The 21136-nt window shown below is 39.8% G+C and overlaps 2 protein-coding genes across 2 annotated transcripts in view; one reads left to right on the forward strand and one right to left on the reverse strand.

Annotated features, from left to right (window-relative positions):
- The first annotated feature begins 5937 nt into the window (after positions 1-5937).
- LOC143167585 (radial spoke head 14 homolog) lies at positions 5938-9100 on the forward strand. The gene is made up of 3 exons (XM_076353162.1): positions 5938-6209; positions 7563-7696; positions 8687-9100. Exons 1-3 carry the CDS (start codon positions 5938-5940, stop codon positions 8926-8928), a joined length of 648 nt encoding a protein of 215 aa, XP_076209277.1. The 3' UTR covers positions 8929-9100.
- A 10285-nt stretch (positions 9101-19385) lies between these two features.
- Positions 19386-21136, reverse strand: part of SLC5A1 (solute carrier family 5 member 1) — a 28591-nt gene continuing 26840 nt past the window's right edge. The window contains exons 14-15 of the mRNA XM_076352850.1: positions 20944-21046; positions 19386-20075 (exon numbers count right to left, since the gene is read on the reverse strand). Of these exons, the coding sequence (XP_076208965.1) occupies positions 19852-20075; positions 20944-21046 (327 nt within the window). The 3' untranslated portion in view covers positions 19386-19851. The remainder of the gene's footprint in view (positions 20076-20943; positions 21047-21136) is intronic.

Below are 21136 nucleotides of genomic sequence, written 5' to 3' on the forward strand. Positions count from 1 at the left end.
TTGATCTTACCCTGTAGATAATTCTTGTACAAAAACAGAATCCAAGATTTATTTTTCAGGTTGGAAACTGTCTCTATGTGAAACACAAGTCTACTCTGTCTAATTCATCCCCAGGGTTTCTAGAGATGCTGTGATAAAAGACATTCTGTAGACCAGAATTTTTAAGTTCTTTAGCTCTTACTCCTCTTTTCATAGGGCATAAATGATTTAGATGGTTAAACCCATTGCTTTCAAGCAGAAGGTCACAGGCAGTCTTATTTACTACCAAAATGACAATTTTTTTTTAAATTAATCTGTTTCTTGGATTTCTAAATTATAATAGAAAAGCTAATGCAGATATATTAGTTGTAGTTTCTATGTTAATTATTTTCAGCGGTGCTTTGACATTACAATTTCAGACACACTAAAGCAAAGTTTCTAAAAACAAAAACAAGATATGCAGGAGTCTCTTTCATTCTTTACTGAGGATTAGGAACCTCTTGTTTATCAGACCAATCTTTCCTGTTCCTTGTTAATGCTGGAAACATTTTGGATTTTTAAAGGATCCCCAGGGGCAGCCACATTATGTGCTTCTCCAGTGTACTGCTGACTTTTTAATACTTCCATAACCTTAATTTCTATTATGTCTTTCATTCAGATAGCATCCTGAAATCCTTAGTATTGGAAAAATTCTCAGTGGCTTCAGAAGCAGATCCCATAATGCCTTTATAAAGTTTACAGCTGTTGTATTTTTAGTGAGGATATGACAGATACCACTACTTAGGTTGTGATTTTATACCTGGTAAATCCCTAGGGCTGTCATAAGATAAACACATTTAGCCAATGCACAGATCTGAAAGGGTTTGAAATAGAATTTACTATTTCTAGTCCAATACCAATATCTGCAGTGTTTTCCTCCGTTCTCAGCTACTATCCTAGTAGCTCTTCAGTTCATTTAAACAGGGACTTTCCACCTCTCAGTCCTTTAAGATGAGAGATACTCTTTGTCTCTAGGCATAGGCATCCTTTGGGACACTACTGCTTATTCCTGTTAAATTATCATTGAAAGACAGAGAATTATTGTTGCAAAGAAGAGGAAAATATTCTGACTTTCAAAGATGTCAACAGAATTTTCCTCTTCATTTAGAAGATGATAAAGCTGACGGAGTATAGGCAGGCGAGTCCTATTTCATTTAATGTGGTCTACCTCCTGCTCCAAACTTACCAGAAGGAAATTTCAGCCCAGTTTTATAGCAGTATTATATTTAATCTACTCCCTGACACAGCCTTAATGCTGGAAGCACTGAGACTCAAAATACTGAATCTTAACGTTAAATTAGCTATGACAGGGTTCTTAAACTATGCTCTTGCGACTGGCAACTCAGAAATCTTCTCAGGGAGTCTAAAGATTTATTTTTTTTTTTTTTTTTTAATTTAAAGAGTAGTGAGCAAGGAGTTATTAAGGAAGGTGTGCCAGGGAAGGATCTTCTGTGGTCATCTTGTCACTCAGAAAGGAAACATCATACAAGCGCTGATTTTTAAGTGTATATAATATGTGCTACCACTCACTAGTTTAATAAACACTTTGTTACCTCTAAAATGGTGCTAAACTATTACAGTGCTAGCAAGAGACCTGCTACGTCTAGAAATTTTGCCAGGATCATTTGGCTACTCACAGTTAGTGAGCTCCCATCCTGGGATTTCACAGCCGCTGTGTACTGGATGTGTTGATAGCACACCATGATGCTAGGCAGCATTTTTAATTCCGATTGTATCTGGCTCTGCTTTTCTTTTCCTTGTGTGCCACTTCCTAAGTAGAAATGTTGTTACCAAGCATTTCAAATAGTTGTGTGAACATCACAAAGAGACATCTGAGGTCTAACAAAACATTCATATTATATAGAATTTGTGTTTACATATTATTTTACTATGTTATACTACACTGTACATCACTTTGTGGCCGTGCATGAGGCACATGCTTCATACTAAAACAAACATTTAAATGGCTTTGAGTTGAAAACCAACATTTGTAAGGAAAAGGATTTGTAATCTGATTTAATTGATTTATGTAATTGAAAAACAAAACACCACTGTTGTGTACTATAAATGACTCCTTTGTCTTCTACAAAATTTGATTTGTTTACATACCCTGCAGCCATACTGAGAGAACAGAAAAAATGGCAACTCCTCTTTGGGCCTATTTGAAAAAAAGAGTCAGGAAAGGGAGGATGAGAGTGGCCAGAGGGTTATGAGAAGGAAGAGACGAGTGCTCAGATAAAAAGCAGCCCAAGGGAAGATTACAAGTTCTCAGAAAAACAGATCAATAATGATGTCAACTATGCAGCTGCAAATGCAACTATTTGCATTTTGAAAACATTTTTCCCTACTACTTCACTATGCCCAGGGTATCTAGAACACTCGCTGCAATAGATAAATCGCCTTTGAAAGAGCGATATTTTAATGAAAAGTCAAGCTCCTGAGGATGCCGCCGCATTTTTCAGTATAGGACTACAAGAAACACCAGCTTACCTTCCCCTCCTATTGCTTGCTCAGTAAGATGCAAGATCTGAGACGGCTCTAATTTACAAGTAACTCTCAAACAACTTTCCACTGATTTTGACTCCTCCCTTTTCCCTTTTACCTCCCTAGACCTTTTACCCTTTGGCTCCCTTGGGAAAGCCATGACGAATTTCCACCTGGAAATTTCAGTCTCAATGTTAGGTAGTCTCTTTTTGTTGTTGTTGATGGCCTTTCCTCTCCACCCTCTTTCTCTTCACCACATTGAGACTTTTGACAAGGTCAAACAATTCATCTTTTTTACTATATTTATATCTGGGAAGCTCCCTTTAGTAGCATGATAGCATTTTGGATAGGACAGCTTGACAAAACAGTAGATAAGAAAGCACTTGGTACAGAGACCTGGCCTGGTAAAATAAAACATATTTTAAAAAAATGAAAACAGCCCAAGTGTTCATACAAAATAAGCACCGACTAGCTACATGGGGATCTCTGACCACAGAATAAATATTACTTAATGGCTCCACAAAATAAAAGCTACCCTAGGCAACACTCTATACATTATCTTGCCAGCTTATTGAAACAGACATAAAGTGGCTTTGTTGTATATTTTGCGCTCAGGACTGCAGTGCAATAGTAAAGGCTAGCACCAAAAGAAGACATGAAGTGCAAATGCAATGAGTGAGGGATGACCGAGTCAAAGAAAGTCAATAAACATTAACTGGAAGGAATAAACTCGAGGGCCAATGAAAGCAGTCCTGTCTAGTTGAATGTATTGGTTGAATATATTAGAAGATAAGTGAAAGACGCAGACACAAAGAAGTGAAACCTGAATGCTGATAGTACTTACTGGCAATATGATGATAAAGTGATCAAGAGAACTGAAATAAGTTAGCAAGGAAGTCCTGAAAAAGAGGGAATTGCAGAAAACTAAAAATGGAAATTAAGATGATGGGTTAAAAAATTGGTGATCAAGTATTTGAAAGCAAGTGCAAAAAATAGTAATGGAAACCTGTCTGGGAAAGAAAAAAGTACATCTACCAGCACGAGAAAGGTAGACAGAATGCTATAGCAATAGTTGTTACAGAAAGACGGAAAGTTAAATTAAAGGAAGCAATGGCTTCTCTGGGCTCAAGCCAGCATGCTGACTACTCTGCGCAAGAACAAGTGTTTGCTTATGAAATGATATGATGCAATGCTTATGGTGTGACACTATCCCAAGGAAGATTGGTATCAATGTGAATTAAATCTACACAAAGGCTCTGGAGGAGCGTGGAGTTTAAACTTCAGTTCTTTGCTACTCTTATTTACATTTACATTCAGTGTGTTATCTTATCTAGAAAGAATGAAATTACTTTAAGGTCAAGTAGTCCAGATGTGGTTTTGATTGAAGAGTATCACAAATCATCTGGTAAAGCAACTGTACAATAAATAGGTGCTTGCTACACAGAATGTCAGCTTATAAGACTATCACCTCCAATTCATAATCTTCCTCTGAAACTGTACCTCCCAAATCTTGATTTTATACTGATTTCCACAGCAACCCAGAATTTAGAAGCGTACATGGTGACTGTGCGAGCAGTCTGGCTATCCCAATTTCATGCACACAAGCCATATAGTTTCTTTTCATAAAAAACTTTGGGAGGAGTTTTAACAGTTGACTTTGAAAAATCTTGTCTTTCATAGGCTATTTCAAAAGACCATTGGGAAGTGTGGCTAAATGAATTCTGGATATGATTTATGGTCATCTAAGACTGCTTTAAGCTACTTCCATGGGAGCAGTTCGCTGCTGGGTTCCCTACTGCTTGGGACTCCATAAGGCATGGAGTATTCCCAGCCATATCCTTACTGTTGTTTAACCCACCCATAACCCTTCTATACCTATAACCGACAATCCAAACACCTGTAATCTTTGTCAAGGGAGTTAATGCTGGGCGATAGAGTCAGCTGTGCAAGCTTTGCCTCCTTCTTGGGGACCTCTCCGAGAGAGTCCTTTGCCAGACCAACAGTGCAGGTTTCCTTTATCACATCCTTCTATGGGGACAGTATGAATGGGCTGGAGCTGATGCTTGAGAATTTTCTTCTTTTCATTCCTCCAGGGGACATAAATGTAGGATTGAGGGGTTTTTTAACTATGAAAATGCCACCCCACCACCCCCATCTAGTGATACACAGAGCCGCAGCTTCAAAGATAACAACATTCTTTCACTTGCCTTTCCTGCTTTGCCTTTCTGGCACAAGGAGAAATCCTTGTTTTTAAAGTGCTGTTAGCCTTCAAGAGTGATTCATCTGATTCTGTTTTTCCTTATTATTTATTTGAATTCTCACAGCAACTGACCTCCAAATGTAGCACAGGTAGTAAAAGCTGTAATAATATCAACCCTAGGCGTTTCTTTGCATTTGCATTAGTAAAGTGGATCCTAAAAAGTTAGTAACATAAGAAGTTATTCAATGTCAGCAAAACCTCAGAAATATGTACAACAGAATAACCTCTAGATTAGAATCATGTTTTTCACCTGATTGTCGAGTTGAGGGGTTTCTCCCATGCACTACCAAGGGCCATCAAAATCTCTTTCCTCCTTGTCCTTTTATCCCTGACTGTGGAGATTCATTTGAAAATACCTTGATGACTCTTATCCACAAAACTTCCTTATCTAACCATATATGAATCACTTTGAAAGGAGCTGCATTTCTCTTAGCAACCAAAGAATTGGTCTTAGCAACAAGACAGCTGGAGAATTTTGTTTTCACATAGTTGCTCACGGACAGTACGTTCTGCTTTCTGCTTTCCCATGGCATTGCTGTTTCAGTGTTGACTTAGTATTGTGTAAGAAATGGTACAAATCATACACTTGCTCATAGCAAAGACATCACTTGCAGGGCAGATGACGATCTTTCTACCTTTGATGCTGTTTCCTTTAGTAGATAGTGCAAGAGTACTGACTGCTGGAAAGCTCAAAATTTAAATTTTCCCCATGACAGAATTACTACAAAGAAAGGCGTGAGGAAGCTGACAGTTTCCAAAACCTTGACTTCCCCCCCAGAAACCATAGTGGAGATTCAAAGTATTAGCTCTAAAGGCTCACATCCCAGCATCTCTTAGCATCTGTTCATGTTGAGAACAGTTAGAAAGGCTGGATATAAGGTGAGTTTTATATATATAATTCCTGTATTTTCTTAGCAAGAATAATTTTGGGAGAAATATTATAGTGGGGGAAACGGGGAACATCAGAGCAATTGACATTCTGGTTATTACTTGGGCTGATGTCTTTACAGGATTGTTGGGGAAGCTTCCTGAGGAAGCAATGCTAAGATGGCATTTATGAACAGAGCAGTGTTGTAGTAGTTTCCATCTCTCAATCCCACATCTGTGTAAGGAAATGAGTTACCATATGTATTTTGATCCTATTAAGAAATTCCAAGTGCAGGTAGAAGTAGTAAATGCACTCACACCTCACCCATGTTCCTTCTCTGTCTCCTCCTGTAGGGGCTGTTGGCATACTGCGTGCTGGTTTGATTCCCTTACTTGTATTCAAATTGAAGACTGAGTCGGATGGAATCCAGGAGCTAATCCTAGATACGCTCTCCAACTGCTTGCGTGTGGAGGCTTCTGAAGCTCTAGCAACTGGTGCCATTACTATCCTGAAGGAAAAGCTCACACACTCATCAGTGGCCATCAGAAGCAAAGCAGCTTGGGTCCTGTTAGAGATTGGGTAAAGTAAAAGAAATCTGTCTATAATACTTAAGCCCAAGAAAATCCTCATTTCATGAGTGAATCAGTGTCATTAGTTTACAGTTGTGTTCCACAACACATTGAAGCTGTCACATTTCACATGTAAAGCGGTATCAGCCTGAATGCACACATAGGTAGAAGACTTCTAAAAATCATAACTGCTATAAATCACTCAAGAAAGCAGATGCTGATGAGGAAATGTCATTCCTTCTCCTTCTATTTGTCTTCAGTATTGGCAGTGAAATCAGGATTTTTTTGCCTGGTACAGCACTGCTGAGAAAAAATTCTTGCATGATAAATCATGTGAAAACAAGATTCTGACCACTATGGAGGTAGGGAGAAGCTCCCTTACTTTTTTGGACAACCGCTCTCTCTCAAAAAATTAAAAGTCCTGGGAAACTTTCAGTGTGATTGAGGACAGAAATAGTTTTCTGACACAGGCTGCTACGTACATCAGTGATGGATCAGAAAAAGCAATCCTTATATTAAATTTGTGTGTCAAACACTGGATGAAAGGAACAACTTAAGTCCACTGTCCTGCAATCACAAAATATAATAGAAGTTCTCAACAGATGTCTAATTTAAAAAGGGCTGCAGATCATGTAGTTTACATACCAATTGGCACAAAACACTTCCTAATGTCCTATAACAAAGTGAGGTCTTACAGGAAAAGAAAGAGAGTATAGATAAAATGAGTCATAGAAAGAAAGCAGAAATGCACCTAGAGTATGGACATCAGCTATGCTCTAGGTCCCTCAGTAGCTGGGCCATGTTAAATATTGCCTGCATTAAAGAGGCTGGAAAGAAAGAGAGAAAACTGACCTGGGAGAAGAATTAATTGCAGACTCCTAATTTAGCAGGTTTTAAAATCTGTATAGGGTTCAACAGCCAGGTTTCTAACTAAATTGCCCTTAGGACCACCAGCACACAATCCTACATCCTGTCACATGCTGTTGCCCATCAATCTCCAGTGTATCATAGAAAGTAAAAAAAAAATCCAAACATCACCTAAAAATAGCCTAAAAAATTGTTAAGCCCACACACATAGGTTAATATGATATCATCAGTATTGTATCAGCAAGCAGATTTAATAGACACCAGGCACAAACAGACATCCCCTTTCTTTTCTTTGTGGCTGGGTAGTGGCGCTTGCCATCTGTCTAACAGTCAGAACATTGTGACTCCAAAGAAAACAGAGATGAGGACTGTGTCAGCACTGTTGTCATGAAACGAAGGAGGGCTGCAGGGGTCCAGGCATGGGGAGAAGCTGTAGGTAGCTGCCTGGTTAGCAGGCGCAGTTCAAGAAAGCATCTTAACCATCTTTTCTGCACAGTACTCATCCAGAGGGAAAAAGCGTGGTATGTGAAGAAGTTATTCCTGTGCTGGTGAGCCTGTTGGAAGATACAGATCCTGAAGTCCAAGCTAGCGCAACAGGAGCACTGATGTTTGCTACTGTTAAACCTCAAGGTGAGAGACAGAGGCAGTTCTGTGGGGATACTTTCTGGAAATCCAATTCTAAGACAACTTAGTAACAAAACTTTTTCCCTCTTCCCCCCCGCCAAGTCCTCAGTTTCTGATAGTGTTAAAGCTCTTCAAGAAACTGTAAGATTAGGACATTTCTTTAGATCTGTCTCGAGCAAGTATTGTTGCTCCCCCATAGTGTCTAGGAGAGACAGTATATTTCACATTTCATTCACCTGAAGTAGGTCAAGAAGTTTTATCTTCCCCACCTGCGTCATTTCCCTCCAGAGTGCTGCTCCAGAGGGGGAACATTTTCTGTGTAAGTCCAGACCATACAGAGATCCACATACCTGAAGCTAGCTACTCTGAATCACCAGTCCTCAGCGGAGGAGCACTACTTTCTGGAAACTCTTTTTGTGGTTAGAGGCGGTTTCTCTCTCACAGCTGGGAGAGGAATGAATATTAATAAGGTCTGTAGTTCTCCCAAGTAAGTTACATGACACTGAAAATACTAACTGCTAAATTTTCAGTGTGATGAATGAGTAATTAGACATAAAAGAATCTTAATAACAGCAATTGTGTTCCAGTCCTCCTCTGCAACCGTCCCCCTGGCTTCCAAAGACAACACAGGAGTGGATCTCGGTGTTTGAAGTGTCTTTAAAAATGAAAGAATGGAGGATATTCTTAAGGGCATCTAACCCTCCCCCAAAGTAGTTTATCCTATCATTCGGTGCCTCATATATTCTTAGGTAATTTGTTGCAAATGAAATAGTAATGTGCAAAGCAGATAAAGTTAACTAAGAAAGATCTTTTTTCTTAAAAATAAACAGCTGGCAGCTAGCTTTGGTCTTCAAAAGAAAAGCATGTCCTACCTCTTTGCACTGCACCCTCCGGGGTGTTCAGAGCTGTAGCTCAGCAGGGAGTAGAAAGTAGCAATTCAAAAGCATGTTGATTATGTGTAATAACACATTTTAAAGCCAGTTTATTTCTCTACAGGGAGATTCTCAGCCCTAGGTGCTGAAGCCATTCCACCTTTGCTGAAGTTGGCTGCTGAGGAAACCAGCAAAGCCCGTCTGAGTGCAATCAAAACCCTCACCATGCTGGCTGAGCTACCAGAGGGCCGCAAGACACTTCTAGAACATACAGATACATTTCAGCAGTGTCTGAATGATCCCTGTGAGGCAGTGAAAAGAGCTGCCAAAATTGCTATCAGTGTCATCAAATGGAAACCTTTCTGAAGATGTGATGTTTCATAGAGATCTATTGCCCTCTGTTGTTGTCTGGCTGTAAAAGTTGCATGATTATATGAGACCTTCAAAAGCAAAACTCTCTTCCTCGATTACTCTGGATCAGTTCCTCCTGAAAAGTCATTTGTCAACAGTTTCACATGTATATTGCAGGTCACGAGCAGAATAATTGGGAAAAAGAAAAGTTAGGAAGTCTAGAATTCTCCACTAGGAGTTATTTCCTGAGTTATCAAGATTTTCCTGCGATACAAGAAACCAATCCTTTTGTTTTCTTCATAATGTTCTCTCCTTTTTTTTTTTTTTAAAATCTCAGCCTATCAAACATTAATCAATAACTAATTATATTAGAAAGGTAGGTTCATAATTGACCTCTCCAGCGGTCTTGTCTGTGCTGAGAAATTGCCCTAACGACAGGAATTTACATGAGTTTTGCTGCAAACATTTGTTGAACATGGGATGAGAACCATTTAGGGCATCATCACAGAAAAAGCAATGGCAATGTCATGGAAGGGCTTCCCCTAGAGAATTACGAGACTTCCCCAGCCTAAAATATAACCAAATACTTACCAGCACGGTTCTAACAAATGGAGTTGCTGACAAGACTTGCCAGCGGTGAATCTGGTGGAGACGGACCCCGCTGCCCTAGGCTAAGAGCACCTCAGCATAACCCTATCCCTGTGATGAGGTTTATCCATGCGACACTCCAAAACCCCCAGCTAATGACTTCTTGAGGAGAGTTTTAGTAACAGCCCTTGCTTTGCTTTGCAGCCCCTTCCAAGCCCCGCTCTTGCTGTATGTGTCAGCAGCCTCTCCCTGAGCCTTAGCTGCAGTGATTGCTCCTGTGTTTTTAAGCTGGTGAGGATCTCAACAGGCAGGTTTTCTCCTTCTGTGTGCTTGGAACCAGGCTCAGGGCTGCCGTGTGCAGTTGTCTACGCTTAGGGTAGAAGGAAAATAAGTCAGAAAGACTTTACTAGAAAGCTCTGTTGGGGGCAGACCCCACTGCCTCTAACAGAAGAGGGGTCTGACCCCTATCTGAAATTGGTTATAGTATGGAACAAAAGTGCCTCTGTGTTTGTGCTATACTTGGTATTTTGTAGTTTTGTACAGCTATAATCTATCCTTTGAGTACAAAAATTAACAAATATAATGGAAATGGAAGTGTGCCAGAACTGAAGAGTTTTGCCATTGTGCTCGCTTTTGAGGGAGAAGGAGAGGGCGAAAGGAAAGTTGATCCTAATGTTATGGTCTAGTCCAACAGGAGTTCAACAGGATGATCTCCAGAGGTCCCTTCCAACGTTGAGTATTCTATGGTTAACAGCTGCCTAAACAGAGAGATGAGGAGATAAACAGAACAGAGAACTGAAAATGTTCCCTATTTTGGAAAAATTTGTTGGGGTTTTTTTTCGTTAGAAAAACTCAACAGTTTTTTAAAAAAAAAAACCCAAACTTTAACTTCATAGAATTGAGAATAACATAGAAAGTTCAAGCTGTTTGTAGAAGCAAGCCTATCCAACAAGACATAAATTGCCTGAAGGAAATACGGTAGTTCCTGTGTTTAGAGTTGATGGGCAGCTGAAATGGTGGGAAGTTCAGTAGCACTTTACTCACCGTGTAGTCAAGGCAGGTCACTAAGGATATGGTGCAAATGTCTCTGTCTGTGGTTGCAAGTGTGTAATTTAAGAGGCACCAACAGAAGGCCTGGGCAAAGAAATAAAGCAAGCTAGCAGGACAAATCCTGGCCATTCTCAGCGACCAGGAAAGGTATCATAGTGCAGCTGACAGCCCCACAGGAAGTCCCATTTGTTTTCACTCAGGTTTTACTCTCACATGGTATTTTTATATCTAGAAGTTACCAAGTTGTAGCTACAAAGAAGCTGCATCATCTGTATAAAGGGGTTATTTGTCAGGGCTGCTTTTCCTCTGCGGAAACCTGCTGTCACACTGCAAACTGCATTACCCTTATACAAAGCGTAAACTTATTCTGTAGGAGTGATTAAAGTTAAAATGTTTCTCTTCCATAACCTAATCAAAGGGTGAATTTCCTCTCCTATAAAGATGTGATTTAAAAGTATTGAGTCAGTTGAATTCAGTCCCTCTGGGCAGGATCTTGGAGGAGCTCTGCCTTTTAAACACACTTTACATACGTAAGGCACTCATACGTAATACATATTGATGCCAGAGTGCATCCATTCAATAAAAGAGAGCCAGGCAGCTTAATAACATGCTAAATATTCAGTAAAGGACTAGGGAACAACAGAGAATGGTAGGCTCAGCTAGACTTACAAAACTGCTGCAGGAAAATGCAGTAACTGATCATTTTTAGCTCAGTTCCAAACTTCTGTCACAGCCTTCCCCAATAATTCAGGTATCCCAGTTCAACGAATTCACAAAATAAATAGCTTGTTCAGATGTAGAAGTAAGACCATCCAGACTGAACCGCTCCGACTAGAAGTAGTTTAGCTGACTTGGACCTTAAGCACTGCATTCTGCGCATCTGCCTGATCATTGCTTTAAAGACAATACAGACTGTTTCCAAATAAGGCTCTATATGGTATCAATGTTCTTGTCTTACATACACGCACAATACAAAAATGGAACAAAGCCTTAACTGAACTCTGAAATACGGCTGCTAGTGGTACCCCTTCCACATGCCAGCTTTTGTCTCAGCAATTCTTTGGCACTATTACATCTGACAACATAAAATATGATATTTCAATCACAACAGTAATTCCGTTTGGCTATATTGACCATGTACTGCCTATATAAACACCAAAATTCAAAGTCTGCATACAGAACAGCCATGAACCATTATTAATTTTTTTTTTAACTTATAAAGCTATATTTACTGACAGAACGGTTGCACATATTATAATTCAAATTCACATGCTCAGGTGTGGTGCAGCTTGCTGCAGTTTATTGGAAGGACTGCAGATGATAAATGTTTGCAGGAGCACAGCACAGTGTATGACAATGGCGGCAGAGTTACACAGCCTAGGTGAAGCATAGGCTGCTACAGAGAACACAAGCTAATGCAGAAATAATCCCATTTATTGCAGAACACTGTTTTGTAATCTATGGTGTTTCTAGAGCTGTATTATCTTGGCGTCCAAATGTTTGGTGTCTCATACTGGGTTACACTGCAGGAGGCCAGTGCAGGAGAGTGTACAGCACAGGCACAGTGCAGCAAACCCCGTCACAGCGTGGGAGACAAGGGAACAATGCACAGATCTACCTGATACAGCAGAGAAATATCACGTTATCTCCTCTGTAATCCTGACTATGCGGAACCTGAACTACGAGGTAAGTTTCTATTCTACAAAATCATTTTTCAGGGTATATTAAAATGTAACACACAATTGCTCCCATAGTAATATGCCGATTCCCAAATCTCCTTCCTAAAATGCATTTCTCAGCCACAGTTCGACAGCTGAAACATCCCTTCACATTCTTCAGAAAGATCTTTGAGATCTCAAATGTAATTGAAATTAGCCAAATGGGTAAAACTCCTAAGTACATGTCCCAGCGTGGTTTTTTTTCCCTGGGAAAATGTAGATATGCTTTCTTTTTATGTTATTTGGCAGGAAATAACATGCCCTGTTTTATTAGAAGATATAACAAAAAAGGAAGAAATACAATTTTATAGCGCTTATACTATAGGCCACCCATATATTTAGTAACAAGGCACAAAACCAGCATGTAGATATCAAGACCATCAGTTAACAGTTACTAAGATGTCCAGTAATTTTTGGGATATGTTTCAGGGTATTTCTGAATCTCCCTGTTAAAGCAGTGACTATAAGATGGGAGATGAGATTACAGCTCTGAAATAGTAGTTGTGAAATCAAAGCAATCAAGAATAAGTCCTTGAAAAAGTTTTCACAAACAGAGAAACCGATGGTGAAAAAAGGAAATATCCAAGTTGACCCAAAACATATTTGGAAGAGAGGCAAAAAACAACCCAGTGGCATGAACAGAAATTATAGGGTTAAAAGAACGTAGTGGAAAATATATAGCATAAGCCTGGATTTTTAGGTTTGGAATTCTCAGTACTCTTATTCCTTGTTAAACTAACTTTGATTCTATAATTAAGCAAATAATCATTTAATGAATTTTCATATCTAAAAAAAAATATCCCTATGCTTAAGGATTTTCTTTTTCTTCTGAGGTACACTAAGTCTTGAAACAAAGGAGAACAAGATGTACTGAAGTTACAGTAACACTGATTTATAAATCAGGTTGGAGTTAACCCAAGATACCCTTTGGCCCTACCAGTATTTGGGCTTCTGTCAGTTACTACTTAACTGCTGAGTACAGTGTTGCCCTTAGGATAGTGCACAAAATGAAAAATGCATCCTAAAATTCTTCTAGTACTGGCATTCTGATAAAACGAAAAGGTCACCTGTCCCAGCACGTCCAAGGGCAGGAACAGTTTGGGTCATGTTCCCCATGAACTTCACCAACAAGATGATGACATTGATGTTACACGATGCTAAGTGGGCAACCTGCAGCGCCGATAGTTTTCTATGGGCATTCTCTCCTTTCTCAAATTAGGATGAGTTTTCTGACCCAAGTCACAGATTTAGTCCTAGAGACGTGCTTGCTGGCTTTGCAGTTGTCTTGGTGTTGAACATTCATTCAACATGCAGCTGAGGACTGAGGACCAGGGACAGTACTGAAATACAATGCGCACGGGGAGTGCCATGGCTGTCTATAGCTTTGGAATGAGACACAACAGTCCCTAATTTGTGAGGCTGGGCATTAATTAGCACTCTAGGTGTCAATAAAACAATTAGCTGGATCAAAGAAACACAGCTGATGAATGCTTCCCCTTGGACTGACTTAGCTTTCAGTCAAGTATACTCCATAATAAGCTGCCACAGACTTGGTCATAAAAATGCTAAAGATCCTTTTGAATTGCTTCATACACGTTATAAATACTTAAATTAACATGTCAGGATCTGGCACTCATACACTATAATTAAATTCATTGTTTCAAAAGAAATGCTGTGTATACAGCAAGTCTTGGGTTTTAGCGCTATATGCTCCCCAGTGCACTTCACTACGATGACATTAGCACCTAGGTTGACTTTCAACATCAATGAAAAATGATTTGTCTTTTTAGCTTGAAGCCAACAATGATTAAGGCCCAGATATAATTAATGTGGTCCTGAGTCAATACTGGAATTAATTCAGTTACACTCTACACAGACCAAGTTTTCAAATCAGCTGCCTAACAATTCTCAGCGATACCAGGAGAAGACAAGACAGCTGCGTTCATGAGAAACAAGACGTTCTTGCATAAGCCTTGTGTCCCACCCAGGCAGAGCTCATTTTGAATGCACAAGGGTTTATATTAGTTTTTTCTAACAGTTTCCAGAAGGTTAAGAATATTATGGCTCTTTGTTCTTGCAACTACAGACTCATTTCCCTGTCCCCATTTGTTTTCAGAAGTCCAGGAGTTGGAAACCACTCTGTCCTGCTCTGGAAAATGGCAGCTTTTAATTCTATCGCTTCATGTTCCAAAGCAGGGAGTATTTTTGCTTCCCACCACTACATTTTTTATTTTAAAAATAATAATAAAAATCGTATTAAAATGCATAGAAGTGAGAGATTTGTCTAAGGACAAAATAAAGAGTCTGGGAAAGTCAGATTTGGCTAATTACAATAAACCAGAAGGGCAGAATGTCTTTTCTGTGGCTACACACAAAACTAATATGCTAAGTGCCAGGTCCTGCACTTGGGTCACAACCACCCCATGCAACGCTACAGGCCTGGGGAAGAGTGGCTGGAAAGCTGCTGTCGGAAAAGGGCCTGGGGGTGCTGGTTGACAGCCGGCTGAACATGAGCCGGCAGTGTGCCCAGGCGGCCAAGGCGGCCAAGAAGCATCCTGGCTTGTATCAGAAATAGTGTGGCCAGCAGGAGTAGGGAAGTGATCGTGCCCCTGTACTCGGCACTGGTGAGGCCGCACCTCGAATACTGTGTTCCGTTTTGGGCCCCTCACTACAAGAAGGACGTTGAGGTGCTGGAGCGTGTCCAGAGAAGAGCAACGAGGCTGGTGAGGGGTCTGGAGAACAAGTCTGATGAGGAGCGGCTGAGGGAACTGGGGTTGTTTAGCCTGGAGAAGAGGAGGCTGAGGGGAGACCTCATCGCTCTCTATAACCACCTGAAAGGAGGTTGTAGCGAGGTGGGTGTCGGTCCCTTCTCCGAAGTAACAAGCGATAGGACGAGAGGAAACGGCCTCAAGTTGTGCCAGGGGAGGTTTAGATTGGACGTGAGGAAAAATGTCTTTACTGAAAGAGTGGTGAAACATTGGCACAGGCTGCCCAGGGAAGTGGTGGAGTCACCATCCCTGGAGGTATTTAAAAGACATGTAGATGTGGTGCTTAGGGACATGGTTCAGTGGTGGACTTGGCAGTGCTGGGTTAACAGTTGGACTTGATGATCTTAAAGGTCTTTTCCAACCTGAAGGATTCTATGATTCTATGAAAAGTTCAAGCACAGGACCTAGTTTTAGCAAGACAAAATTTGTAATTTGAATGAATGAAAACCTTTGTAATAATTTGTTTTAAGCTACTTTGAATATATGCTAAGTTTTTAAAGTTATAGGCTCTGATACTGTAAAGAAAAATGCTGCACAGAGTAAGGATGAGCTCACACTTACCTCAGCTTGAAGTTCTTCCAGGTACTTTAAGAAAAGTAGGGGAGCTGCTGGTACAGCGCACGCACAGCTGCTCTAGCCTTAAGCACTGCCTGGTGAGGAGAGGGTGGGCACAAGAGCTCCAGGGAAATTCTTCTTTTTCTCAGCTTCCCACGGTAGATGACAGCAAGATGGAGTGTTCTTCAGGAGGGACAAAAAAGCCAACCTATTTTGTTAATAATAAAGGTAATAACCTCAGGTACTGGTTATACTGTCTTTCATCAGAACAACTAGTAGATATTGGAGTGAGTGCAGTTTTACTCCATTCTTTAAGTTCTCTAGAACAGGCCTGCAATACATAGTCCATGAAAAAAATGCCATGAATCACCAACTAAAAACCGGGGTTGTTTTTTTTTTGCATATCTCATCTTTCTTAGTGATGTATTGCCCTCTGTTGTTAAATCTGTGATGCTGTATTTTAAGTTATACAGAAGGGAAGTTCTAATCGCTGCTCTCTTCCCTCGCTTTCTTGCTACCACATAGTAACACTGCAGGTGCAGGACACAGAGACCCGCAGCTAGGATGTAAGATCATTAAATAAGGTTAAAAAAAAAATAGCCGCCTTCCTCAGAACAGCTTTGCTGCGACCCCATAGCCTGTGAACAACTCTTCTCTGTGCAGCGTGACTGTCTGTCCCCAGGAATATCAGCTTTAAACTCTCCTCCAGCTCGATGCTTCCAACCAATGAATCCAAGTGTTCTTCAAAGACAATAACCAAGGCTCTACAGCTTTTCTCCCAAATGCCAATCACCGCTGGTGATGCATATATTTATCATTACTCTTTGCTCTTTATTTTTGTGTCAGCTTTTACTTCATATAAATTATGTTCCTAATTTTGCCAGTTAAGAAAGTGATCTGAGGAGGAGTTGAGCCAATTAGCAATTGCAGCTGCTGATGGTGCTCTGGTCATGACAATCACTTACCCCTGAAGAACTTGGCCTTGTGCTATATCCTAATTCACCATGGACAGACATTTTGGTTAAAACCAAACCATGGTTACTGCAGATGTATTCCAAATTAAGCCACAGACCTTCCCTCCCCCAGTGATTGTTGCACTTCAGTGCATGAGCTTTTTCAGTAACAAAATAGGAATAAAACCAAATTCTGAGTTCTAAGAACAGAGTGTTCTCATGATCATTAATAATTAACATCTGTGAGATACTTGATACAGAAAAATGAAAACATAAACGAAGAGTGGTTACCCTTTTTCAGGTCTTGGCCTGAAACTTATGTAGTAATTGATCTAGTTGAAGATGTCCCTGCCCACGGCAGGGGGGTTGGACGAGATGACCTTTAGAGGTCCCTTCCAACCCAAACTACTCTATGATTCTAATTCTTAAATGGAAGATCTCTGATTTGTTTACTGTGCGTTCTTTATATATCAGTGTTGTAATTGGCTTACAGTGCTACTAGGTGAATTTTTTATTTTATTTTATTTTGTGCAGTTCATTTAAAATAATTCTGTATATCTAACTGAAGTCCACTAAAATAAGCTGTAACCCTATATCTTACCTGACAGGATAAGCTGGGATGTCTCAGGATCACCTAAAATAGAATTGTGTTATGCTGTACATGCCGTGTGTGTATTGTGCTATCAGCCAGAGATATATCTGGAGTCTCTCCACTAACCAGAAGTATTTCAAATTTACACTCAAATGTGGGAAACAAGCATGTGCTCATTGTTCCCATTCCTAAAGCATGAGAATGCCCAGGACACCGTAGGCTACTTTTTGGGTTTTGTCTGATAGTGTCCCACAGCAACAGCTGTTACATGGACAGAGTTCCCCTGAGAACTGAAGAAAAGTCACTTTCTTCCTTAAAATCATGAAACTGCCTTTGAATGCAATAGCTACCAACCTGAGGTGGCATTTAACTATTAATCTAAACATAAAAAGTTTTGTCAGCTGTCCACAATATCAGGCAATTTTTCTATGAAACTCCACAAAATTAGAGGAGTACTCTAAGCAGCAGTCAAACTTCATGCAAACATTTGAACTCTGCCCTCCACAACATCCAGTTTTCAGACCGGAATGAAAGCAGGTTCCTGAGGATGTACAGTGAAGGTCCCTGGGAAACTGAATTAGTTTTTCAAAATACTTTAATCCTGGGGAGGAAAATAAAGTGACGGTGCCTGATTAACCAGGAGGTCATCTAGAGGCTGCTCAACCTGCCAGGAAATCACTTGTGTTATTTGTCTTTATCCAAATGGTTGTATAATTTCACCATATTTTTATTTTTGTAACAAAGCATGACAAAGAGGGATCTGGGCAATCCTCATTAAAGTCTCTTGTTTGTTTGTCATCCGCTACTATTACTCAGAGCCAAAATCTAGACAGCAAATTAAGTTTCACTGTCTTCCATCATATTATAGAAAAATCTCATCATTTTGCGGACACCAAATACTTCAAAATATACAAATACTTTAATACATACAAGTCTTCATAGTCCATTAAATATAATTAACTCCATGGTCTTTAAAATACTCTGTCACTGTATTAACTGTAAGAAAAAAGTTTGCACTGGTATTTATATAGTATTGATTTGATCTGGCCTATGCAAAACCTTTCAGTATACTGCAGCGATTATACTGAAGAGCAGCAATTCTACTAGAATCCAGAGCATTTTGGTTTAGGTCCAAATGAAGAAAAGATACTGTCAGAAGGTTATGAAGTGAGAGTGATTAAAGCTGCAGGAGTCGGCAACAGTGTGGTGCAGCACATACAGAGAGACTACACTGGCCTCCTATTTAGATGCACTCATTGCAAGCACAGTGCATCCTGCTGTAGAATACTGAAATGCTTTGAGACAATGCAGCACCCCACGATACGTGTGCAACAGGAACAAGAAATTGTGGTGCAGCTTGACTATGGCAACCGACGTCGTCTTCTTACACTTGATTCCCCAGGAAGCTGAATTAGATGATAAGAAGATCTATTGCTTTTTGCTTTGAAGTGTTAAATCCATCTTTTCCTGTACCTCCAGCTGGTACCAAACTTATCAAGTGGCGACAATCAGACTGGTTTAGCTGATATCCCACAGCTGTGACTATTGTCCTTCATGAACTGTTAACTCATACTGTCGTACAGCATGAATTCTGTTTCTCAATGAAATCTTCAGAAGAAAGATTTCTAGCTTTGCAGAAAAGCAGTACAGAGCCCTCAAATGTACTTGAAAGAAAAATGCAAACCCAGCATTCTGATGCTTTGGACTTTTAACCACGTGCATGGATTGGTTTGTAGTACAGTCCATAGAAAGAGGCAATATCTTAACACCAACCCCACGATAAAGAGGTCCTAGTAATTGTGCGTAGAGATTAACTTTGACATACCAAGATGGGAATTGATCAGTAAGAAATAAATATATATATACACACACATACATATATATTTTAAATATATATAATATATAGTGCATATATATAATGTATTGTGTATATATATGTATTTTGTATAAAAAAGCATCACATTCAAGTATAGATACATATTAAGATATAAAGAGAGGAGGACCTTTTGAAGTTGACCTTAAACAGAGAATCTATCGTAAGCATAATTCTTATTAAGATCATCAAGACATGTTTTCCCTAATTTCAAAATGCGATCAATTCAGACGGTTAGTGTTCCACTGATTACTGAAAAACACAACACAATGAAAAGTGAGAAAAAGGGAAAAAAGTTATAATGGAAAGTTAGATATAGTGTCAAATACATCAATATATACATAAATCCTTTACTTAAGATATCCCATGCTCAGAAGGAACAAAAATGATTTTTTAATTTGATTCATAATACGGTCCCTCAGTTGTTGTGGTTTTTTTGTAATCCAAAGGAAAAAGAAATTTGAATGATCAGAAGAAGAAGGGTTGAAAACCAACCCTAAAAGGTAGTTCACAAACCCTGATATGAAACATGGCTCATGCAGCCTCGTTCTGCACCTAAAATGTGAAAACTATCACAAGAAGAGAGAATATTGGATGGAAATTCTGAACCTCTATTAGCCCTGGACTGATTCAGCGTCTAAACAGAAATTCTCTCTCTTGAAATCCCAGTGGCCTTCATCTTTAGATTGTTGAAATTATGATCACAAAATCAGCGCGTGAATCACCCTGATTTTTTACAAACGTAGACAATGAAAATACTAAGTGTATCTAACTCTGTAAATTTACAAGTCATCGTTTTTGCTTGACAATACAGTACAATTTCAGAACTGTAATCAGAGGTTTACGCGAAGAAGGCATGGCAAAATACAGCCACAGTCAATAGGATGATGCCATTGATATTCACAACATTTCTCCAAAGTGGTATTTCGCTTGTGTCAGTCAGTTTCTTCTTCAACGCTTCCTCTTCCTCCTTGCTCAGTTTGGGTCCTTTTTGTTGATCTAAGCCACAGAACCAGTTGTACGCTTTCTTAAAGCATCCCGGTTCTTCCTCACTTTCCTCATTAACTGGAAGGAATAACACACTGGTCATGAAATGTAAACACGGACCACTGCATGCACTAGAAGGTCTCTGTGACTGAGGACATTCCTATGTTTAATACAGCAATTCTGATTTCTGGTCATAGTTGCATGGAAACATTTTAGTACAAGGCAGTACAAGAATCAAGTTAACATTGTGTTTTCACAGCTCACCTGGAAAAAGAGTCATTTTCTACATGTTGCAAGAGAGCCTTTTGCAGCAGACACTTGCACCTTTTGCAGCCTAGAGACTTGGTCTGGTATTGGAGAAGCAAACCACGCTGCCATGCTGCAAAGCTTAAACTCCATTTTTTCAATACTTTCCTCACTTTTTAATTAAAAGACAAATAAATGAATTTGAGGATACTTATGAAAAGGAAGTTGGCAGCAGAAGCAGAAACCCAGCAAAGAGAGCAGGTGGTTTTGCCCAGATGGATGTCTGGCAATTCGCTTTCATGGTGCCTTGAACCACATCCTTGCTCCTTCAGTCCTGGCGGCTACCCACTATTTCCAAGTGAAATCTTGTTGTTTCATTCCAAATGCTAGAGTCACACGCAGTTCTGCCAATGCACACACCTCTGACCTAAAGCATCTCCATTGTTTTAACCCTCGAACCACCACCTGGCTACCTAGAGAACAAGATTTTCTCCCTTCAAATCCACTTCACTTCTGATTTACACTGAGCTCGATAGATTGGTAGAAGGCAGCTTACTAGCCATTTAAATATGTGGGGTTTGAGGTTTTGTTTTGGGGGGGGCGAGTGTGTCTTTGAATATCAAGCATGTTCATGTTTCTTCAGGAATGAAATAGGGATACTCAAATATATTGATAGAATCTATAGATATTCAACAGTTACCTGATTCCTCATCTTTTTCATCAGCTTTGTCCTGTTCCTCATCTGCATCAAGATCAATACGTTCTTCTTTGCTGTTCCGCAAAGACCAGCACAAGCGGTAAAGCTGCCGTGAAACAAAATGAGTTTATAAATCTACAGCCTTACTACACAGAGACAAATCAGTCTGGCCAGCACGTGAACAAGCTATAAGACC

Source organism: Aptenodytes patagonicus, chromosome 15, assembly GCF_965638725.1.
Source record: "Aptenodytes patagonicus chromosome 15, bAptPat1.pri.cur, whole genome shotgun sequence".
Lineage (NCBI taxonomy): Eukaryota > Metazoa > Chordata > Aves > Sphenisciformes > Spheniscidae > Aptenodytes > Aptenodytes patagonicus.

Coding starts and splice junctions, on each gene's coding strand:
- LOC143167585 (XM_076353162.1), top strand. CDS start 5,938: ATGCACTCACACCTCACCCATGTTCCTTCTCTGTCTCCTCCTGTAGGG. Junction 6,210..7,562: donor TGGGTCCTGTTAGAGATTGG/GTAAAGTAAAAG, acceptor TTTTCTGCACAG/TACTCATCCAGAGGGAAAAA. Junction 7,697..8,686: donor TGCTACTGTTAAACCTCAAG/GTGAGAGACAGA, acceptor ATTTCTCTACAG/GGAGATTCTCAGCCCTAGGT.